Source organism: Muntiacus reevesi, chromosome 1 (assembly GCF_963930625.1).
Source record: "Muntiacus reevesi chromosome 1, mMunRee1.1, whole genome shotgun sequence".
Taxonomy (NCBI): domain Eukaryota; kingdom Metazoa; phylum Chordata; class Mammalia; order Artiodactyla; family Cervidae; genus Muntiacus; species Muntiacus reevesi.
Window position 1 is genome coordinate 156,486,448 of NC_089249.1, and position 23,492 is coordinate 156,509,939.

The window sequence follows — 23,492 nt, forward strand, 5'->3', positions numbered from 1 at the left end:
TTGGAAATTAAATTTATTTCTCAGGAACACCTGGGTAAAGAGGAAAGCATATCAGATATTAGAAAATATTTTGTATTGAATTGTAAAAGTATTATAGAACAAAAGTTGTGGGATGTATCTGTAGTAGTGCTTAGAGGGAAGTATAATACTCTTAAATGTTTATTCTATCAGCTTCCCTCATGACTCAATTGGTTAAGAATTCACTTGCAATACAGGAGACTGCCTGCAATATAGTAGATACAGGTTTGATCCTTGGGTTGGGAAGATCCCCTGGAGGATGAAATGGGAACCCACTCCAATATTCTTGCCTGAAAAATTCTGTGGATAGAGGTACCTGTTGGGGTACAGTCCATGGGGTCACAAGAGTCGGACACAATTTAGCAACTAAACTACCACCACCAATGGATCATAGACCTAACTGGAAAATGCAAAACTATAAAGCTCCTAGACGTTAGCACAGGAGAAAAATCTAGATGGTCTTGGGCATGGTGATATGTTTTTAGAGACAACACAAAAGACAGCATAGTTGTTTTTGAAAGAAACTATGGAAGAAGTAATTGATAAGCTGAAACTGATAAGTTAAAAACTTTTGCTCTGTGAAAGGAAAAATCAAGAGAAATAGAAGACCAGCCACAGACTGGAGGAAGATATTTGCAAAAGACACACCTGAAAAAGGACTGTTATCTAAAATAAGCCAATAATGCTTAAAATTCATGATAAGAAAACAAACAACCTAATTAAAAAATGGGTCAAAAGCCTTAAGAGACACCTCACCAAAGATATAGAGGTGGCAAATAAGCACATGAAAAGATGCTTCACACTGTATATCACTAGAGAAATGCAAATTAAAGAATGAGATTGCTGTACATTCCTTAGAATTGCCAAAATCTGGAAGAATGACAGCATGAAATGCTAGTGAGGATACAGAGCAAGAAGAACTCTCACTTATTGCTGGTGAGAATGCAGAATGGTGCAGACACTTTGGAAGACAGTTTGATGGGTTTTTTCCAAAAGCTAGCTCATCCTTTCCGTATGATCGAGCAATACTGCTCCTTCGTCTTTATGCAGAGTTGAAAATTTATGTCTACACAAAAGTCTGCACATAGATATTTATAGCAGCTCTATTCATAATTGCCAAAACTTGAAAGCAGCTGTCTTTCAGTAGGTGAAGGAGTAAACTGTGGATATCCAGACAATGGGATATTATTCAGCAATAAAAGGAAATGAGCTATCAAGCCATAGAAACACATAGGGGAACCTTAAATGCATATTACTAAGTGAAAGAAACCAATCTGAAAGGCTACATACTGTGTGATTTCAAGTACATGACATTCTGGAAAAGACAAAACTTTGTAGAGACAATGAAAAGATCAGTGATTATGGTGGTGGTGGATTGTGGGGAGGAGAGAGGTAAATAACCAGAGAACAGAGGAACAGGGCAGTGAAAATACTCTGTATGGTATTATAATGAGGGATAATGTCATTATTAGGACTTCCCTGTAGCTCAAACGGTAAAGAAGCTGCCTGCAATGCAAGAGACCAGGGTTCGATCACTGGGTTAGGAAGTTCCTCTGGAGAAGGGAATGGCATTCCACTCCAATATTCTTGCCTGGAGAATTCCATGGACAGAGAAGCCTGGTGGGCTACAGTCTATGGGGTCGCAAAGAGTCAGACATGACTGAACAACTAACACACAATGTCATTATTACATTTGTCTAAACCCACAGAGTGTATATCACTAAGAGTGAAGCCTGAGGTAAACTACAGCCTTTGGGCGATTATGATGTATCAGTGTAGGTTCATGCTTGTTTAAAAAATGTGCCATTCCTGTGAATGATAGTGGGGGAGGCTGTGCGTGTTTAGGGGCAGGGGATATATAGAGGCAATCTGTGTCCCTCTCTCTCAATTTTGTTGTAAATCTAAATAAAAGTACTCTAAAAAATTAAGGCCTTAAAATCAGGAAAAAAACTAAAAAGATCAATTTCGACTACAGATTAATAAATCTATATGATAAAGAGCAACCAGAAATACACACAGTATACTAAGATATAAACATATATGTAGTCTACTGAACAATTACTTTGGCTTTTATGTACTTCTGTTGTAAAGTAATTATTGTTTATTATAAAGTTGTTTATTTAAGGACACTTTTCTTTAAACTTTCAGATGATACAGCATTGTTTGAGTTGATTCAGCTAGTTCCACCAGGTACTGTATTGTATTTTGATAAGGTAATTGACATGTGAACCCATTTTATGAAATGCTTTTTATTTTTTTTTAATTTTTTTCCTTTTTTTTCATTTATTTTTATTATTTGGAGGCTAATTACAAAGCTTTTTAAAAATGTCATCTTTTCCACTTCTTGCCACATTAAGATCATTGTTGAGCTGCTAGCATTGGCCCACTATATGTAAAATGTCAGTAGGCCAAAATAGTATATACAGAAAGATTGACATAGATTATATGTGAGCATGTTGTTCTAAAACTGAATAAATAATCGTAATTGAAAGTGAAAAATAGCCTGATAGCATCCTAGCATATTTTGTGACATTCATAAAAATTAACATCTTAAAAGTTCTTGTGATTTTTCTAAAACAGTATGCTTTTACTGATAAAGTAGTTCATTATCTTTGTTTTTGTGTATTGGTTGTTATTAGAAATGTAGGGGAATTAAAACTGTACCTAAGCAGTATAGACCTCTATGGTAGGTACAGTTAAAACCTGAAGGATAGTTATATTTATATTATTGATTTCTATGATTATAGAAGAATCTATCTTAAATCCTTATTTTATGTGAGTCACAGGAGGCTATATTTTGTTGAAAGCTAGTAATCTAAAATTTTTGAATGCCCATATATACCTAATTCTGGTAACCACAAATTCTAAAAAATGTCTATATTTTTTTCAACTGTAATCTAATGTCTTATAATGGCAGGTAGAAAAGAATGGAAGATAGAAAAATAAATTGTGTAGATGGTAATTAAGTTTTAGATGTGTAAATATTATGTCAGTTTTATATGTTTAAAATGGTATTTCTTTCCCTAGGAATTCATAGGTACATAAAAAATTTACATGAATATCCCCTTTCTACAAAAGGGGAGAGAGAATCAGTAGTATGTATGACATTTCTTATAAGGAAATTTGTTAATTTGTTTAACATAATTTTATTTTAATTTTTTTCCTTTTATAGAAAAAATTAAAAGCATGACCCTGAAGCAGGTATTTCTTTAAGGCATCAGGCATTATATATTTGTACTTGATGATATTGTTTCTAAATAGCATATTTTGTTATAATTTGAATCATAGGATATCTTTCTTGTAGTGGGTGAAACATTGTCTACATATGATGAGAATACACGAGATTTCATGTTCCCGGGTCCAAATCAAATTTCTGGACACCATGATTCAAACCGCCAGGTTACCATGAGGAGGATTTCTGGCCTTCGAGTAAGTGCTTACTATTTTCTGAATCAAATTGTGATGCAGGATCATTGTCAAAAACTACCACATAGCCCTTAGTATCTGAAATGTGAAGAACTAATTCAAAGTTTAATTCTGTTTAAAACATAATTATGTTATGAAATTATGCTAAGTCACTTCAGTTATGTCCAACTCTTTTCAATGCTGTGAACTATAGTCTACCAGGCTCCTCTGTCCATGGGATTCTCCAGATAAGACTACCAGAGTGGGCTGCCATATGCTCCTCCAGGGGTTCTTCCCGTCCCAGGGATTGAACCTGATTCTCCTGAAATTCCTGCATTGTAGACGGATTCTTTACCTCTGAGCCACTGGGGGAGCCCTATGAATTTATGATGTTATTGTAAATGTATTGAAACCTAAATGAAAATTACCAGAATGCACGCATCTACTTTCCAAAATTAACAAGTATTATTTTACCTTATATTCTTCAGATTTCTCTCCTCTCCTTATCTCCCCTCCCCACTGGCCCTATCTGTCTCCTTGTCTCTCTTCTCTTTATTTTTCTCTCAAAAAAATGACCAATAAACATTTGAAAAGGTACATAATCCTATTAGCATTTTGGAAAGTTCAAATTTAAACAGACGATTTCATTTTTATAGCTATAAAATTGGTAAAATTTAATAAATCTGACAAATACCAAAAGTGTGGAAAAGTGGAAATGTATATGTTTGTATGCCATGTAAATGGAACAACCATAATTCAGAATTATCTAGTAAAGTCAAAGATTCTCATAGCACTGATCTTCTAGGTGTATGTCTTTGAGATATATTCTGTCTGATATACTAAGAACCTTCTTAGGAATGTTCATTTGTAGCATTATTCATGATAATGAAAAATGGAAATAATTTAAATGTTCATTAGTAGGAGTTTTTTGTTGTTCAGTTGCTCAACTGTGTCCAACTGTTCTCGACCCCATGGACCAGGCTTCCCTGTCTTTCACCAGCTCCGAGTTTGTTCAAATTGATGTCTGTTGAGTTGCAGGAGTTTAGATAGAATAATTATTATATGTTCATGTAATGGAAATACGTATTCATACACCTAAAAGTGAAAACTGCATTAGGTAGTTTTCTCTCATCTTTCTCTCATCTTTTCCTAACAACCTTTTCAGTATTCACTGAATGATTTTATCATATTTTTATTCCTGAAAATACTTTCTGTTAAGAGAGACTGAGTGAAGCCCCTGCTGTTTCAAAGAAGAAAAAAGTAAAAGTTGTCTAGGTGAAGTTTCTGGGATAATTTTTTTTTGCAAACTTTATAAAAGTAAGGAAATTAGCATGATATATGAGTCAATATGGTAAATTAAGTAATTTTTCCTGTAGGTCTAGGTTTTGATACATTCTATCATCAGTTCAGTTCAGTCACTCAGTGGTGTCCAACTCTTTGCAACCCCATGAATCGCAGTGCGCCAGGCCTCCCTGTCCATCACCAACTCCCGGAGTTTACTTAAACTCATGCCCATCGAGTCGGTGATGCCATCCAACCATCTCATCCTCTGTCGTCCCCTTCTCCTCCTGCCCCCAATCCCTCCCAGCATGAGGGTCTTCTCCAATGAGTCAACTTTGCATGAGGTGGCCGAAGTACTGGAGTTTCAGCTTCAGCATCAGTCCTTCCAAGGAACACCCCGGACTGATCTCCTTTAGGATGGACTGGTTGGACCTCCTTGCAGTCCAAGGGACTCTCAAAAGTCTTCTCCAACACCACAGTTCAAAAAGCATCAATTCTTCGGCACTCAGCTTTCTTCACAGTCCAAATCTCACATCCATACATAACCACTGGAAAAACCATGGCCTTGACCAGACGGACCTTTGTTGGCAAAATAATGTCTCTGCTTTTTAATATGCTATCTAGGTTGGCCATAACTTTCCTTCCAAGGAGTAAGTGTCTTTTAATTTCATGGCTGCAGTCACCATCTGCAGTGACCTTGGAGCCCAAAAATACAAAGTCTGACACTGTTTCCACTGTCTCCCCATCTATTTCCCATGAGGTGATGGGACCAGATGCCATGATCTTAGTTTTCTGAATGTTAAGCTTTCAGCCAACTTTTTCACTCTCCTCTTTCACTTTCATCAAGAGGCTTTTTAGTTCCTCTTCACTTTCTGCTCTAAGGGTGGTGTCATCTGCATATCTGAGGTTATTGATGTTTCTCCCAGCAATCTTGATTCCAGCTTGTGCTTCTTCCAGCCCAGTGTTTCTCATGATGTACTCTGTATATAAGTTAAATAAGCAGGGTGACAATATACAACCTTGACGTGCTCCTTTTCTTATTTGGAATCAGTCTGTTGTTCCATGTCCAGTTCTGACTGTTGCTTCCTGACCTGCATACAGGTTTCTCAAGAGAGATTCTATCCTAGGAAATAGCAAATTTCAGTTTCTTGAAATTATAACAGTTCACTAGCAAATTTATTAAAATATTTATTAAAATATTTTTAATATTTTAAATTAAAAAATTTAAATTTAAAAAATTTATTAAAATATCTCCTTTGAGATATTTTCCATGTCCTTTAGCCAAAAAAGGCTTCAAAGAATGTTACAGGACCTTTCTAGAAACTTGCAAAGAAAAAAAAAATCCAATTTTAAAATCAGCTTTTTAAAAAGTAATTTAAAATGCTGTTTGTACTAAATTTGAAAATATAAACACAATATGGACCATTAACAGGTATTTACTTTATTGAATTTGAGTTACCTTTCCATATATCAGAAAAGGTTGGATTACTAAGGCAAAAAAATCTATATATATTATTAAAAGATAAATTGGGACATGTTAAAATTTTTTAGTTTATTTGAGCAAAAATTGATTTGATTTAAGCAGCATCTAATCTAGCAGATAGAAGCTCCAGGAGCTGCACAAAATGAAATACTTTTATATTCAGAAGGGTATAAGAACAAGGAAATCATACTAGGCTAAAAAGTGTGTTGGTTGTTACAAGATTTGATGAATTGCTTTAAAAATCTATTTCTGGAAGAACAGAAACTGTAATTAATTTTAATCTGTTTGATGACATGGGGCTTAGTGTAACCAACTCCATTTTGGGCCTCTTCTCTTGTTTTTAACAATATAAGAACTGAGACTTCTGGTGATGGTGGTGCAAAGAGTTTGTCAGTTACTCTCACTGCACAAGTATTAAACTGGACAAAATTGTCAACAAAAAACAGTTTCAGGGCACTGGAAAGTGATCAGCAATTAAGACAAATTAAGAAGTATCTTTGCTTGAATAACTACTAAGACTTTTGGTAAAAATGGCAGAAGTATGTAGTCATCTTGCATAGGCTGCTCTCATACCCTGCATGGCCAGTGAGAATTGTAGCTTCACCAAGCATGTGGCAGGGTGCAAAAGTCAGCATCTTTGCAAGCAAAGAGGTCAGAATGACTTTGGGGCAGTGATATTGTAATTTGTAAGAAACATGTATTTGGTCTTCTTAGCCCATTCCTAGCACAGAGCTCATAAAACCCTTGGAATTTCCTGTGTTTAAGAGTTAAGTTGATGAGGAGACTTTTGGAGAGCTCCTTGGGAACCTAAGGATGGGAACTAGATCCCAGGGAAACCAACCACATTGGAACTTTCAGCCACATCCCTGAAGAAGGGAGGGGCGAGAGATGGAGTTCAGTCACCAATGGCCAGTGATTTTATCAACCATGCCTGTGTAATGAAGTGATTATAATACCCAAAATGATGGGGTTTGGAGAGCTTCCACATTGTGAACACTTGGAGGTACTGGGAAAGTGGCACAGAGGGTGAGGGCACAGAGACTTTTCTGTGTATTTTGCTCTATACATCTCTTCCATCCACATGTCATTATATCCTTTTATATAAACTGGGAAACAGGAAGTAAAATATTTCTTGAGTTCTATGAGCTGCTGTAGCAAATCGATGGAACCCATGGAGGGGTTTGTGGAAGCCTCTTACTTGTAGCCTATGGGTGACAACCTAATACTTGTGATTAGCAACCGAAGTCAGATGGGAGCAGTCTTGTGGGACTGAGCCCTTAACCTATGGGATTTGATGCCATCTCCAGGTAGTCAGAACTGGGTTAAATTGCAGGACACCCAGATGGTGTCACAGAGACTTGTGATGGTGACATCTTGATGGTGTTAGAAAACCCACACATTGGAATTGGTGTCACAATCATAGGGGCACATATCGTGGCTTTCCCAGCTTAATGCGGACTATGCAGTTGGAAGCATGTGAGGAAACCTACAGCTTTGCTAGGCTGATTTCAGTTCCAGTTAGCGAGCCGCATACCTGCCAGAAGATTGACCGGGATGCCCTAGAAATGAAGGTGCAGTCAAAAGGCAGAGGCGAGCTTTCCACCCATTCCTTGCTGGCTGAAACTATGCATGCTCGGAGGAGACCAGTGGGAGTCCAACAAAAAGGGAAAGCTGAGGGAACTAGACATCTGCTGTATCTTTGAGTGCCTTTCCCCAGCCCACACACAGATAATCAGTAGAGTAGAACCCTTACAGGTTTGTTGGATGACCATTAAGTTATGCATACTCTGATGAGACCACTAGAAAGAATAGAATAAAAAGATATGGCACATATATAAATTGAACAGCAGAATAGCAGATGTAAATTCAATCACATCAGTTATTGTATTTAAATGTGAGTGAACAACACACTGCAATCAGTAGTTTATTGTCCTGGCAGTATACAATGCACTCCTCCTCAGAAATCTTAGCGAAGACATCTATCTGGGTTTTAGGGCATCTTTCTGAACCCATCACTATGGTAAGAATTCAAATCACATTTGGGCTTGAATCTTGGCACTATCATAGACTACCTGAGTAAACTTGAGACTACTATACCTTGGAGATAGCATATTTTTTGGTGGATTAATGAAAGCTTGTAAATGGTTACTATAATAACGTGGCACATAGAGAATAATCAAATATTAGTGGTATGGTAATGGCTGGGGAGGTCATAGCAAGGTGCTGTTTGTTATGGATGGTGGTGGTGATATTAATATCTTCTCTACACTGTGAACCCCATAAAGACAGAATCTGTGACTTTGTCTTTGATCGTAACTCTTAGCCCTGTTCTTTGCATAAAGTACTTATATGCCTCTTAATTGAATTGAATAAATGAATTACATCTTACTGTAGACTTCATAGAGGAAACTGACATTTCAGATGTGTGATGATTATATTTATTTTGGTTAGGTTGTAGTGCTCAATTGTTTAGTCAAACACTAGTCTCGATGTTACTGTAAAGATATTTTGTAGATGTGACTAATATTTATAGTCACTTGACTTTTAAGTATAGGAGATTACCCTTGATAATGTAGGTAGACCTCATCCAATGAACTGAAGACCTGAAGAGCAAAGACTGAAGTTTCCCAAAGAGTAAGAAATTCTGCCTCAAGACTGTAGTATAGAAATCCTGAGTTTCCAGCCTCCTGGTTTGCTTAGAGATTTCACACTCAAGACTGCAGTATCAACTTTGCCTGAGTTTCCAGTCTGCTAGCTTTCCCTATGGATTTTGGACTTGTCATCCTCACAATTGCATGTACCAGTTCCTTAAAACAAATATGCATCTCTGTGTATATTCTAGTAATTTTGTTTCCCTGAAATCTCAACTGATATATATGGGTCTTGAAAGATCTAATTAATGGCTAAAACACTGAGTATTTACTGTATGACCAGCGATATATGAGGAGGGGTAAAGTGATAAGTTGCAGTCCAGGCTGTAATAGTTATAAAATATGTGCTCAAACTATTTGACACTCCTGTCTTCCAAATGCAGAGCCAACTGCTGCTCTTAAGTATGGACTCTACTTAGTGATTCTAACAGATACAATGTGGTGAAGTGACAGTGTTAGACTTTTGAGACGAGGTCGTTAAATGCACTGTGACTTCCTCTTTGCTCTCACTCTTATATCACTCACTCCTGGGGAAGCCAATTGCCATGTTTGAGGACATTCAGGCACCTCTCTGAAGAGGGCAGAAGCTGGAACAGCTTTCTTGGAGTGTAGATGAGAGCTTGAAGAGCCTTGAAGAAACTATCAAATGAATGTTCGCAGGAAAATGAGGTAAATGTTATTGGAAATTAGTGGAAGAAGGAACCCTTTTTTGTAACGATATAAAGTTTAGCAGCCATGTAGGATATAAAAAATAACTGATGAAATGGGTGGTCTTTTTAAGGAGATTTTCTGACAGAGTGTTAGAGGGGCTATCTGGTTTCTTACTGCTTATACAAAAATGTGAGAGGAGAGAGAGAAGCAAAAGGAAATGCTGTTAATAATATAAAAAGGAGGTAGAACTTACTGTTTTTAAGGATTCTCAGCCTTCCCCCATGGCTAGTAATGCTGAAATTAAGAAATGACTTATGAGCAAAAATCATTCTAGGGTACTTGCAGGAAATTATGGTCTGATGGTGAAACCAAGGTTATAATTATAAAATCCTTTATTAAAATCTCCAAATATCCAAGCTGTTGCATCAGAAAATAATTTAATGAAGCAGGTTTTATTCTACTTTATTTTTTATATTTTATTTTTTTATTTTTAATTAAAATTTTTATATAATTAAAAAATTGAAGTATAGATGATTTGTAATGTTCTATTAGTTTCAGATATACAGCAAAGTGATTTAGTTATCTATCTGTTTCTCTGTATATGTATATATGTGTCTATGTGCATGCATGCATGCTAAGTTGCTTCAGTAGTGTCTGACTCTTTGCAAACCTATGAAGTATAGCCTGCCAGGCTCCTCCATCCATGGGATTTTCCAGCCAAAAATATTGGAGTGGGTTGCTATGCCCTCTTCCAGGGGATCTTCCCAACCTTGGGATGGAACTCAGGTCTTTTGGATTACAGGTAGATTCTGTACCACTGAACCACGTGGAGAGGCTGTGTGTGTGTGTGTGTGTGTGTGTGTATACACACATCTGTTTTAAATTCTTTGCCATTAGAGGTTATTACTAGATATTGAATATAGTTCCCTTGTTGTTAATTATGTACATAGTAATATGTATCTAATTAATCCCATACTCCTAATTTTTTAGTCTCCCCACTTCCACTTTGGTGACCAAGTTTGTATCTCTGAGTCTATTTCTGTTTTTTAAACAAGTTCACTTGCATCATTTATTAGATTCTACATATTAGTAATCTATAATGCTTGTCTTTCTCTGACTTACGTCACTTAGTATGAAAATCTCTCAGTCAGTCAGTTCAGTCGCTCAGTTGTATCTGACTCTTTGCGACCCCATGAATCGCAGGACACCAGGCCCCCTGTCCATCACCAGCTCCTGGAGTTTTCTCAAACTCATGCCCTTCGAGTCGGATGAGAGGCCATCCAGCCATCTCATCCGTTGTCATCCCCGTTCTCGTCCTGCCCCCAATCCGTCCCAGCATCAGGATCTTTTCCAATGAGTCAACTCTTAGCATCAGGTGGCCAAAGTATTGGAGTTTCAGCTTCAGCATCAGTCCTTCCAATGAACAAACAGGACTGATCTCCTTTAGGATGGACTGGTTGGACCTCCTTGCAGTCCAAGGGGCTCTGAAGAGTTTTCTTCAACACCACAGTTCAAAAGCATCAATTCTTCGGTGCTCAGCTTTTTTCACAGTCCAACTCTCACATCCATACATAACCACTGGAAAAACCATAGCCTTGACCAGATGGACCTTTGTTGGCAAAGTAATGTCTCTGCTTTTTAATATACTGTCTAGGTTGGTCATAACTTTCCTTCCAAGGAGTAAGCGTCTTTTATGGCTGCAATCACCATCTGCAGTGATTTTGGAGCCCCCAAAAATACAAAGTCTGACACTGCTTCCACTGTCTCCCCATCTGTTTCCCATGAAGTGATAAAAATCTCTAGGTCCATCTATTTTGCTGCAAATGCTATTATTTCATTCTTTTTAGTGGCTGAGTAGTGTTCCATTGAATATATGCCACATCTTCTTTATCCATTAATCTCTCGATAGACATTTAAGTTGCTTCCATGTTTTTTCTGTTGTAAATACTGCTGCCGTGAACATTGGTGTACATGTATCTTTTTGAATTAGAATTTTCATCTGTTCCAGATACGTGCCCAGGAGTAGGAATGCTGGATCATATGGTAACTCCAATTTTGGTTTTTAAGGAACCTCTATACTATGGAGGAGCCTGGTAGGCTGCAGTCCATGGGGTCGCTAAGAGTCGGACACGGCTGAGCGACTTCACTTTCACTTTTCACTTTCATGCATTGGAGAAGGTAATGGCAAGCCACTCCAGTGTTCTTGCCTGGAGAATCCCAGGGATGGGGTAGCCTGGTCATCTGCCATCTATGGGCTCACACAGAGGCAGACACAACTGAAGCGACTTAGCAACAGCAGCAGCAGCAACAGCATACTATTCTCCAGAGTGGTTGCAATTTATATTGCCACCAACAGTGTAGGAGGATTATTTTTTCTCCACACCCTCTCGAGCATTTATTATTTGTAGAATTTTTGGTAATGGCCATTCTGACTGGTGTGAAGTATTGCCTCACTGTAGTTTTGATTTGTGTTTCTCTAATAATTAGTGGCATTGAGCATCTTTTCATGTGCTTGTTGTAAATAAATCTAAAAATGAACATACAGAAGGCCAGTAAGGTCTTTTTAGGTCTTCTGCTATTTTTTTTTAAATTTTTGTATTGAACTGTATGAGCCCTTGGTGAACCCACTGCAAATACTTTCTCCCGTTCTGTACATTGTCTTTTCATTTTGTTTATGATTTTTGTTGCTGTGCAAAAGCTTTTGAGTTTAATTGGGTCCCATTTGTTTATTTTTGCCTTTATTTCCATTATTAGAGAAGATTGATTCAAAAGAAAGTATTGCTGCAATTTATGTCAGAGTGTTCTGCCCATGTTTTCTTCTAGGAGTTTTATGGTATCTGGTCTTATATTTAGGTTTTTAATACATTTTGAGTTTATTTTTGTATATGGTGTTAGAGTGTTCTAATTATTACATTCCTTTACATGTAGCCAATCCAGTTTTCCCAGCACCACTTAATAAAGAGACTATCTTTTCCCCACTATATATTCTTGCCTCCTTTGTTGTAGATTAATTGACCTTGAGTGTCTGGGTTTATTTCTGGGCTTTCCAACCTATTCCATTGATCTGGAATGTCTGTTTTTATGCCACTTTCCTACTATATTGATGACTGTAGCTTTGTAGTATAGTCTGAAGTTAGAGAGCATGATTCCTCCAACTTCATTCTTCTTTATCAATACTGTTTTTACTATTTGGGGTCTTTTGTATTTCAGTACAAATTTTAAAATAATTTGTTCTAGCTCTGTGAAAAATGCTATTGGTGATTTGATAGGGATTGCATTGAATCTGTAGATTGCCTTGGTAGTATGGTCATTTTAACAATATTGATTCTTCCAATCCAAGAACATGGCATGCATTTCCATTTGTTTGTGTTGTCTCCAATTTGTGTCTTATAATTTTTGGAGTACAGATCTTTTGCCAACTTAGGTAGGTTTTATTCCTAAGTGTTTTATTCCTTTTGATGTCATGATAAATGAGATTATCCCTTAATTTCTCTTTCTAATAGTTCATTGTTAGTGTATAGAAATGCAACTGATTTTTATATGTTAGTTTAGTATCTTGCAACTTTACTGAATTTATTGATGAGCACTAGTAGTTTTCTGGTGGTGTCTTTAGGATTTTCTATGTATAGTATCGTGTTATATGCAAATAGTTTTACTTCTTCCTTCCAACGTGGATTCATTTTATTTGTTTTTTTTCTCTGATTGCTGTGGTTAGGACTTCCAAAAATACATTGAAGAAAAGTGGTGAGAGTGGGTGTCCTTGTTGCCTTTCAACTTTTCACCATTGAAAATGGTGTTAACTGTGGCTTTCTCGTATATGACCTTTATTATGTTAAAGTATGTTTCCTCTGTGCCCACTTTCTAGAGTGTATATATTATAAAAGGATGTTGAATTTTATCACATTTTTAAAGGTTACTTTCCACTTACAGTTATTATAAAATATTGGGTATTTTTCCTGTGTTGTACAATACATACTTGAAACTGTCTTACACCTAGTAGTTTGTACTTCTCTGTCTCCTGTCTCTATATTCCCCCTTCCTTCTCCCTACTAGTAACTTGAAGAAAGTAGGGAAAACCACTGGCCGTTAAGGTATGACCTAAATCAAATTGCTTATGACTATACAGTGAAGGTGATGAATAGATTCAAGGGACTAGATGTGATAGACAGTGTCTGAAGAACTATGGGTGGTTTGTAACATTGTACAGGAGGCAGTGACCAAAACCATCCCAAAAAAAAAGGAACACAAGAAGGCAAAGTGGTAGTCTGAAGAGACTTTATAAGTAACTGAGGAAAGAAGAGAAGCAAAAGGCCAGGAGCAGAGGGAAAGGTATTATCATCTGAATGCAGAGTCCCAGAGACTAGCAGGAAGAGATAAGAAGGCCTTCTTAAATGAACAAAGCATGGGAAAGACTAAAGATCTTTTCAAGAAAACTGGAGATACCAAGGGAAAATTCCATGCAAGGGTGGGCATGATAAAGCCCAGAAACAGTAACAATCTAACAGAAGCAGAAGAGGTTAAAAGAAGTGGCAAGAATACATAGAAGAACTACACAAAAAAATCTTAATGACCGAGAAAACCATAATGTTGTGGTCACTCACCTAGAGCCAGACATCATGGAGTGTGAGGTCAAGTGGGCCTTAGGAAGAATTATTATAAAAAAAGCTAGTGGAGGTGATGGAATTCCAGCTGAGCTATCTCAAATCCTAAAAGATAATGTGATGGTGTTAAAGTGCTCCACTCAATATGTCAGCAAATTTAGAAAACTCAGCAGTGGCCACAGGACTAGAAAAGGTCAGTTTTCATTTTAATCCCCAAGAAGGGAAATGCCAAAGAATGTTCAAACTACTATACAGTTGGGCTCATTTCATTTGCTAACAAGGTTATACTCAAAATCCTTCAAGCCAGGCTTCAGCAGTACATTAACTGAGAACTTCCAAATGTACAAGTTGGGTCTGAAAGAAGCAGAGGAACCAGAGGTCAAATTGACAACATTTGTTGGATCATGGAGAAGGCAAGGGAGTTCCATAAAAACAACTGCTTCTGTTTCCTTGACTACACTAAAGTCTTTGCCTGTGTGGATCACAACAAACTGGAAAATTCTTCAAGAGATGTGAGTACCAGACTACCTGACCTATCTCCTGAGAAACCTGTATGTGAATCAATAAACAACAGTTGGAATCAGACATGGAACAACGGACTGGTTCAAAATTGGGGAAGGAGTATGATAAGGCAGTATATTTTCACCCTCCTTATTTAACTTATATACAGGGTACATCATGTGAAATGCCAGTCTGGATGAATCACAAACTGGAATCAAGATTGTCCGGAGAAATATCAGCAGTTTCAAATATGCAGATAATACCACTCAAATGGCAGAAAGTGAGGAGGAACTAAAGAACCACTTGATGAGGGTGAAAGAAGAGAGTGAAAAAGCTGCCTTGAAATTCAACATTGAAAAAGCAAAGATCATGGCATCTGGACCAGTCACTTCATGGCAAATTGGAGGGGAGAAAGTGGAAACAGTAACAGATTTTCTTTTCTTGGGCTCCAAAATCACTGGGTTGGTAACTGTATCCATGAAATTAAAAAACACTTGCTCCCTGGAAAGAAAGCTATGACAAATCTAGACAGCATATTAAAAAGCAGAGATATTACTTTGCCTATAGGTCTGTATAATCAAAGGTATGATTTTTCCAGTAGTCATGTATGGATGTGAGAGTTGGACCATAAAGAAGACTGAGTGTCAAAGAATGAATGCTTTTGAACTGTGGTGCTGAAGAAGACTCTTGAGAGTCCCTTGGACTGCAAGGAGATCAAACCAGTCAATCCTAAAGGAAATCAACCCTGAATATTCTTTGGAAGGGCTGATAGTGAAGCTGAAGCTCCAGTCATTTGGCCACCTAATGCAAAGAGCCTACTCATTGGAAAAGACCCTGATCCTGGAAAAAGTTGAAGGAAGTAGGAGAAGGGGGTGACAGAAGATGAGATGGTTTGATGGCGTCACTCACTCAATGACATGAGTTTGAGCAAACTCCAGGAGATGGTAAAGGACAGGGAAGCCTGACATGCTGCAGTCCATGGGGTCGTAAGGAGTCAGACATGTCTTAGCCACTGAATAAGAAAAATAACAGTGATTCCTGTTTGCCTCTTGTATTCTATAGTGATTGTCCTCTGTCTGCTACGTATGTACCTTGATTATATGTGGAGCACATAACTTGTTTCTTTATTAGTTCATACATATTCTAATTGTGAGGAACTATATTCTTAGAACTGTACTTAAAGAACCATACCTGAGACAGCTAAATAATGGTTTGATTTAGGTGTAAACATCCTGGATTTCAAGCTGGTGTTTTAAAGGGGTGAAACTTTTTCCTTTACTTTTCTTTCTATTTCCTTCAGTAGAGCATGCGTTTATTTTGCACATGAGAGAAATCTCAGTAATTTATGATCAAAGAGTGAATTGTGATTGTTTAAAAACATGCCCCTTCCCCAATTTTTGGTGCCCTTCTGCTAAAAATGTAGTCTGTTTCTTTTGTTCTAGAATGCGGATTGTACTTAGGAGTTCTAATGAATAGAAAGTGACAGAAGTGACAGTGTTAGACTTCTAAGACTAAATCATAAAAAGAATTGTGTCTTCTTCCTTGCTTTTCTTTGGAAGAACTAGTTACCATATCATGAGGACATTCAAGAAGTCCTGTGGAGAGGTTTTTATGATAAGGAGCCACGTCCTCTTTTTTAAAAGATGGAAAAGAAGTGAGTCCTCCAGTCAGCAGCTGTGTGAATTTTAGGAAGCAAATCCTCTTGCCTCAGACAAGCCTTCAGATAACTACAACCCAAACAACATCTTGACGAAATCTCAGGAGAGATTTCAAGCCAGAATCACCTAGTTCAGCCTCTTCCAGATTCCTGACCCTTAGAAACTATGTGAGACAGTAAACGTGTAATGATGTTTTAAACTGCTAAGTAACATGCTTTGCAACAATAGATAACTAATAAATAAACTTAGTGGATATCATCAATAAAAGTATGTTTGTTGAAAAAATCATCCACTTAATTCATAGGTAGCTCATATTTAACTTTTTTGTAGTGTATAATGTTTGAAACTTTAAAGTTAGTAAGTCAAAGACAGGGTAAAATGTTTGACTTCCATTATATTAGAATGAAGCAGCCCTGGGCACAGACAGCAGTGTATCTTTGATGTTTTGGTGAACTGTAATTTGTGTGACTGTCATTTGTGTGCTTCCAGATATTTTCCCAGGTACTTTGTGACTGTTCCTTTGAATTTTACCATTTTTCTCTACTTATCTCAAAACAGTGTTTAAACTGATGATTGAAATGTTGCAAGAGATAGAAACCACATTCATTCATTCATAGATCTGGATTTAAGCTTCATTATGGGAAAACTGTTGGAAGAATTGTTAGAGGCTTATCTATCTTCTACATTCAAGAACTGTATACCCAGGAGCTGTGAATATTTTTTAGCATCTAGAGACTATGAAAGTATTTCTTGATTGCATAGTTATGTATGTCTCAATTTGTAAGAGTAAAAAGAGTTAGAATCTATTGAGTATTTTCACATATTTAGAACTTTAATATTATTATTAACAATCTTTAAAAATTTTTATAGGGAAATACTTGAAAATGAAAAATTTCTTAATTTCTCCATAAAAGCGATATAATCACTTGTAAGTGAATCATCAGCAGTGAAACTGTTTCTTGACAACATTTAACATTAGTTTGTTGTCTTTATCCTTAATAAGAAGTTCAAACTAACAAAAAGCAGTTGAACCTTGATAAATGTTTGTTACTGTAGGTAACATCAGTAATAATTATCTCTTTAAAAGTTAAAATGTCTAATAATACCCTGTCTTTCCTCTTCAGGGAATTGCTCCAAAGCTGGAATTTTCTACAACCTCAGTGATTACTGAATGTCTGATAAGTTCAAGGAAGTGCCGCACTCAGGTTAAAATAATTTAAAGTATTTAATGATTTAATGTATTAGTTCATATTTATTGGGCATTTGGCAAGTGCTGTTTTTTTTTTATTTCGGTTGAAGTTCCTTTAACTTTCTTTGGATCTTTCAGTTCAGTTAGTTTAGTTCAGTCACTCAATCGTGTCCAACTCTTTGCAATCCCATAGACCACAGCATGCCAGGCTTCGCTGTCCATCACCAACTCCAGAGTCTACTCAAACTCATCTCCATTGAGTCGGTGAGGCCATCCAACCATCTCATCCTTTGTCGGCCCCTTCTCCTTCTGCCTTCAATCTTCCCCAGCATCAGGGTCTTTTCAAATGAGTTAGCTTTTCATCTCAGATGGCCAAAGTATTGGAGTTTCAGCTTCAACATCAGTCCTTCCAGTGAAAACTCAGGACTGATTTCCTCTAGGATGGACTGGTTGGATCTCCTTGCAGTCGAAGGGGCTCTCAAGAGTCTTTTCCAATGCCACAGTTCAAAAGCATCAGTTCTGCAGTGCTCAACTTTATAGTCCAACTCTCACATCCATACATGACTACTGGAAAAAACCATAGCCTTGACGAAACAGACCTTTGTTGGTAAAGTAATGTCTCTGCTTTTTAATATGCTGTCTAGTTTGGTCATAACTTTCTTTCCAAGGAGTAAGTGTCTTTGAATTTCATGGCTGCAGTCACCATCTGCAGTGATTTTGGAGCCCAAAAAATAAAATCTGTCACTGTTTCCATTGTTTCCCCATCTATTTGCCATGAAGTGATGGGACCAGATGCCAAGATCTTAGTTTTCTGAATGTTGAGCTTTAAGCCAGCTTTTTCACCCTCCTCTTTCACTTTCATCAAGAGGCTCTTTAGTTCTTTGCTTTCTGCCATAAGGATGGTGTCATCTGCATATCTGAGGTTATTGATATTTCTCCCAGCAATCTTGATTCAAGCTTGTGCTTCATCCAGCCCAGCATTTCTCATGATGTACTCTACATATAAGTTAAATAAGCAGGGTGACAATATACAGCCTTTACATACTCCTTTTCCTATTTGGAACCAGTCTGTTGTTCCATATCCAGTTCTAACTGTTGCTTCCTGATCTGCGTACAGATTTCCTAAGAGGCCGGTTAAGTGGGCTGGTATTCCTGTCTCTTTCAGAATTTTCCATAGTTTATATTGATCCACACAGTGAAAGGCATAGTCAATAAAGCAGAAATAGATGTTTTTCTAGAACTCTCTTACTTTTTCAATGATCCAGTGGATGTTGGCAATTTGATCTCTGGTTCCTCTGCCTTTTCTAAAACCAGCTTGAACATCTGGAATTTCACGGTTCACATATTGCTAAAGCCTGGCTTGGGGAATTTTGAGCATTACTTTGTTAAGAGTGTGAGATGAGTGCAATTGTGCGGTAGTTTGAGCATTCTCTTTCTTTGGGATTGAAATGAAAACACCTTTTCCAGTCCCATGGCCACTGCTGAGTTTTCCAAATTTGCTGACATTGAGTGCAGCACTTTCACAGCATCATCCTTTAGGATTTGAAATAGCTCAACTGGAATTCCATCACCTCCACTAGCTTTGTTCATAGTGATGCTTCCTAAGGCCCACTTGACTTCACATTCCTGGATGTCTGGCTCTAAGTGAGTGATCACACCATTGTGGTTATCTGTGTCATGAAGATCTTTTTTGTACAGTTCTTCTGTGCATTGTTGCCACCTCTTCTTAATATCTTCTGCTTCTGTTAGGTCCATACCATTTCTAAAGTCCTTTATTGAGCCCATCTTTGCATGAAATGTTCCCTTGGTATCTCTAATTTTCTTGAAGAGATCTCTAGTCTTTCTATTATTTTCCTCAATTTTTTGCATTGATCACTGAGGAAGGCTTTCGTATCTCTCCTTGCTACTCTTTGGAACTCTGCATTTAAATGGGTATATCTTTCTTTTTCCCTGTTGCTTTTCACTGCTCTTCTTTTCACAGTTATTTGTAAGGCCTCCTCAGAGAACCATTTTGCTTTTGCTTTTTTGCATTTCTTTTTCTTAGGAATCATCTTGCTCCCTGTCTCCTGTACAATGTCACGAACCTAGTTCATCAGGCACTCTAACAGATCTAGTTCCTAAAATCTGTTCCTTAAATCTGTTTCTCGCTTCTGCTGTATAATTATAAGGGATTATATTTGGATCTTTAAAGTAAAACAATTATCATAGGTATTTAGCATTTTGTTTACATGTTAATAAGTGTGAATGTGAAAAGCTTGTTACAGCTGTAGATGGTACTTTTGCTTACTTACTTCATTTTTTTTTTTATTTTAATGGAAAGAAATTAAACTGCCATAAAGATGTTGGGATCAAGAATTTCCACAGAGAACCAGATTGGAGGCTTCTATAGATCTTAAGGAACTTTAAGTTCAAAGGATTTGCTAAAAAGTCCCATTTTTAGCAAATTGGGCCACAGGTACTCAGACTGGGTTATAGGTATTTAGTAGGTATAGCTTCTTGAGTGTTTCTGATTCCTTAAGGGACTGTTGCTCTAGTTTGGTGGCTGTTCCAATGCTATCAGATCAAGAGAAGCTTGACTACTTCAGTTTAAGTACCTTCTATGTTTGTAAAATCTGTCTTTAGCAAACTCAGATATCTGGATCTAATACTCCATTTTGGTCCAACTTTCTACTGAGTCACCAGGCTCATCTTACTGCCCTGTCCACAGATGATCTAACAATGTCCAGGCATCACTCATACATGTGTGACTGCATTATGACCAGGTAACAATGGGCAGCCTGTGACGATGGGCTAGGACTATGTAAAGCCTAGTGGGCCCAAACAGGGCAGGACTGGACCTATGGTGGGAAAAGTAGAATGTTAATCTCCTACATTAACAGTTTAAGAGTAAATTCTCTCAGGGTGATAACAAGCTAAGAAAGGTAAAATATAGTTATAAGATTATCACAGGGATCTTTCTTACTTTGTTTAGCAGGACATTTGCTATATCAGAGTTTAGCCTAATTATTTGTCTTTTAAATGCAAGATGAAATACTGCTATTAGAGGTCTGATGACTCGCTTGCCAAATGTAGAGCTGGCCCACTCACTTGTTTGGAGATATGCTCTGTGCACATTTATAAATTGTCATCAATTCTTTTCCTAGTCATAACAAGTTTCCTTTCCACGCTGGGGTATTCCCTTCTGCTGGATGGGTAGAAAGTTCTCTTTTTTGGTCAGGAGTGTAGCATACACACAGAGGAGTACATACATTCTAAGTGTACCGCTTGGTGGAAGACGCCTCACTAAATGTAGAACTGTCATCCCACTAGTAGTTTCATTGGACTAGCATTTTCCTCTATAAGCTTTTGGCTGACTTGCTCTTTCAGTGTTTGTCACTTGTTCTTTGTTGAACAGAAATGTGAGAAACTAGTTGTTGGTGTTAGTGTTTAAGAAAATATTCTTGAGAATCAGACAGATTTGGTTTCAAGTTCCTAAGACTGATTTAAAGATTAGAGAATATATGTGCCTAGCATGTAACATATAATTAATAAATTTTGTGACTGTTACTGAGGTTATGGTTTTAATTAAGACAACTGAGATGTAGAAGACATAGATGAGATATTAGAATATATTGCCTGATAGGTGCAACAGAGTATACATTTTTACATTAAAATTGTGGATGGTAACAGGCAGAATTTTAATTTTATGTGATAGTGTTTGAGAACATGCTAAATCCACTTTTTTCCTAAGTAAGTATTAGTTACAATTAAATTTTTAATGGCTCCAAAACAGCATTTTCAGCTTTAAATGCAGTTTAAAATAAGACAAACCTTTTTAATTTTTAAGAGTGAGTAAAATAAACTTCATATGATAATTTAGGTTTATAAATATTTATAATGATCTTTATTCCTTTGGGAACATTTTTTTTTAAGTTTTTTAAATCACAATTGATGTCACCAATTGAATGGACTGATAATAATAAGGTATATTATTGGGATTTTCTGGAATAAATCATTTTCTACTTACTTTCTTTTACCTACCACAGATTAGAATTTATTAGTAGTAGTAAGTAGTTAAATATTGCATATTAATAAAGTAGCTTTATTAGTATGTCTGATAATCTATATCAGGTCTTCTGTTTAACTAAGTTAATAACTTAAAATAAGTTGTTTCTCACTGTTGTGTGGCTTGGCTGTGTAATTCTTTTGGTTTGGGCTGGCTAGACTAGGGCTGACTTGTCTAGGATGGCTTCACCTATATGTTTGGCAGCTGGATGACTTCTTGGTCTGAGAGGGATTTTACATTCCTGGTATTTGGCTTGATGTCAACTGGGGTGATGGCCATGGACTGTCCTCATGTAGCAGGCAAATTTCAGCTCCTTCACATGTGGCAGGAAAGTTTTTCTGGAGTAGAAGAAGACAAGCACTTTTCAAGTCTCCTTTTGTTACAATTGCTGTTTGGTGGCTAATGGAGCCATTTTGTATAAAACGGCCACTATTTTAAGTTTTGTTGGACATTAATAGGATACATTAAGGATTGATTAGGTTAGAAAGCATGAATCTGTGGTAGATAGGGCACAGATATACTGTATGATATTCAGCATTCAAAAAGTGTAATGAAGAAAGTTTGAGTTAGTTTTGGTTTGGTATAAACAGAAGTGGGTGAGAAGGAACTTTACAGCATTGCTGAAATAGGTAATGATGGATTTATCTGGATCTGAAAGTAAGAGATATGAAAAATGTGTGAAGATCTAGGAGAAAGAGATCTAGGGGCTGAGGAGGAGAGGAAGGCAAGTAACAGATTCAGTGAAAATAAAAGGAGTAGGTTGAGGAAAAGAAGGTTTGGTCAACAAGAGATTTTCAGAGTTTAGGGTGCAGTGGATCTGAGTAATGGTGAAATCTAGGATGAAGTAGAAAGAGATAGTTAAAGCTCAGCAGTAGAAAGTCTAAGTTCAAGGTCTTGGAAAGATTCATTGCTTGAACATTTTATTAAACCTCAAAGGTTCAGGTGCTAACATTGCTGCATCTTTGAGTCAGTGTGATGTCATAAAGATGCATGAAATGGGATGAAAATTCTGAATTACTTGAAGTCATTGAACAAGGTGGGAGAAGGTCCGGGAGCATTAACAAGAGCTAGAGAAGAAAGATGATGAAATAATCTGATGCTGCTGATCTGTATGAGACTTGTGGACTTACTTTTTTCCTAATCAGAAAATATTTTCTTGTTTTCCTATTTTCTTTTCTGTTTATCTGCTTTAAAAAATGCGTGACTCTTCTATTTTATGTTTGTATTTTATTTACTCTGAAATAGATACCCTTAGCAGGTAGAGAGGGAGACTGAGAAGGTGGAAAAGGGGAGAGGTAGGTTAGGTGGTTTTTTAAAGTTAGAAAGTTAGAAGGACATTCACTGATTCTTAACCGTCTGTTTTCTCTAATATTGGAAAGCTTATAAATCTAGATACTGCTTGAAGTGGTCTTTACATTGTTTATTTGTGATCCAGCTTTTGTAAGGCAGAATAATTTTTATTTGAATAAAATATCCTAGTAACGCAAAAATTTTAGAAATATCATGTTTGTTTTTAAAATTAGCCAATATTATTTGAAGATAGAGTACTAGTTATTAAAATTTATAACATGTCTTTTGGACATTTTTACTTATATTAAAGTACAGAATTAAGACGTTATGTTTATCTGCTATTGAATTTTAAAGTTTGGAAGAGATATTAAAATTCTAATCACCTTGTATAATTCAAATAATATGTTCAATGAAAATACGTAAAAAGCTTTACTTCAGAGTTTCATATTGTGCAAGTGTATGTAATTATAATAGTATGAATGAAACATAATAGTTTTCTCCATTAAGATTTTATAATCAACTAATTAGATGTGTATTTGTAAGATTATTAAACTTAACCTCTTAAGTTATATAGCCAGTTAGTTACAAATGATAAATCAACACTTACATTAATTTTTAGTATACTGAAAAATAACTTTAATTTTTTCTTAGATTTTTCAAATGATTAAATATTGGGCTTTAACTTTCATAAAGTACTTCTTATACTTAAGAAGAAGTGT

At 36.6% G+C, this 23,492-nt stretch overlaps 1 protein-coding gene across 3 annotated transcripts in view; it reads left to right on the plus strand.

Moving 5' to 3' along the window:
• Positions 1-23,492, plus strand: part of SPATA6 (spermatogenesis associated 6) — a 155,502-nt gene that overhangs the window by 53,373 nt on the left and 78,637 nt on the right. For 2 of the 3 annotated variants that reach the window (XM_065913427.1, XM_065913428.1), the window contains exons 4-6: positions 2,167-2,208; positions 3,323-3,447; positions 17,374-17,454. In XM_065913427.1, coding sequence (XP_065769499.1) covers positions 2,167-2,208; positions 3,323-3,447; positions 17,374-17,454 — 248 coding nt within the window. The remainder of the gene's footprint in view (positions 1-2,166; positions 2,209-3,322; positions 3,448-17,373; positions 17,455-23,492) is intronic. The other variant, XM_065913429.1, reaches the window with a different exon arrangement.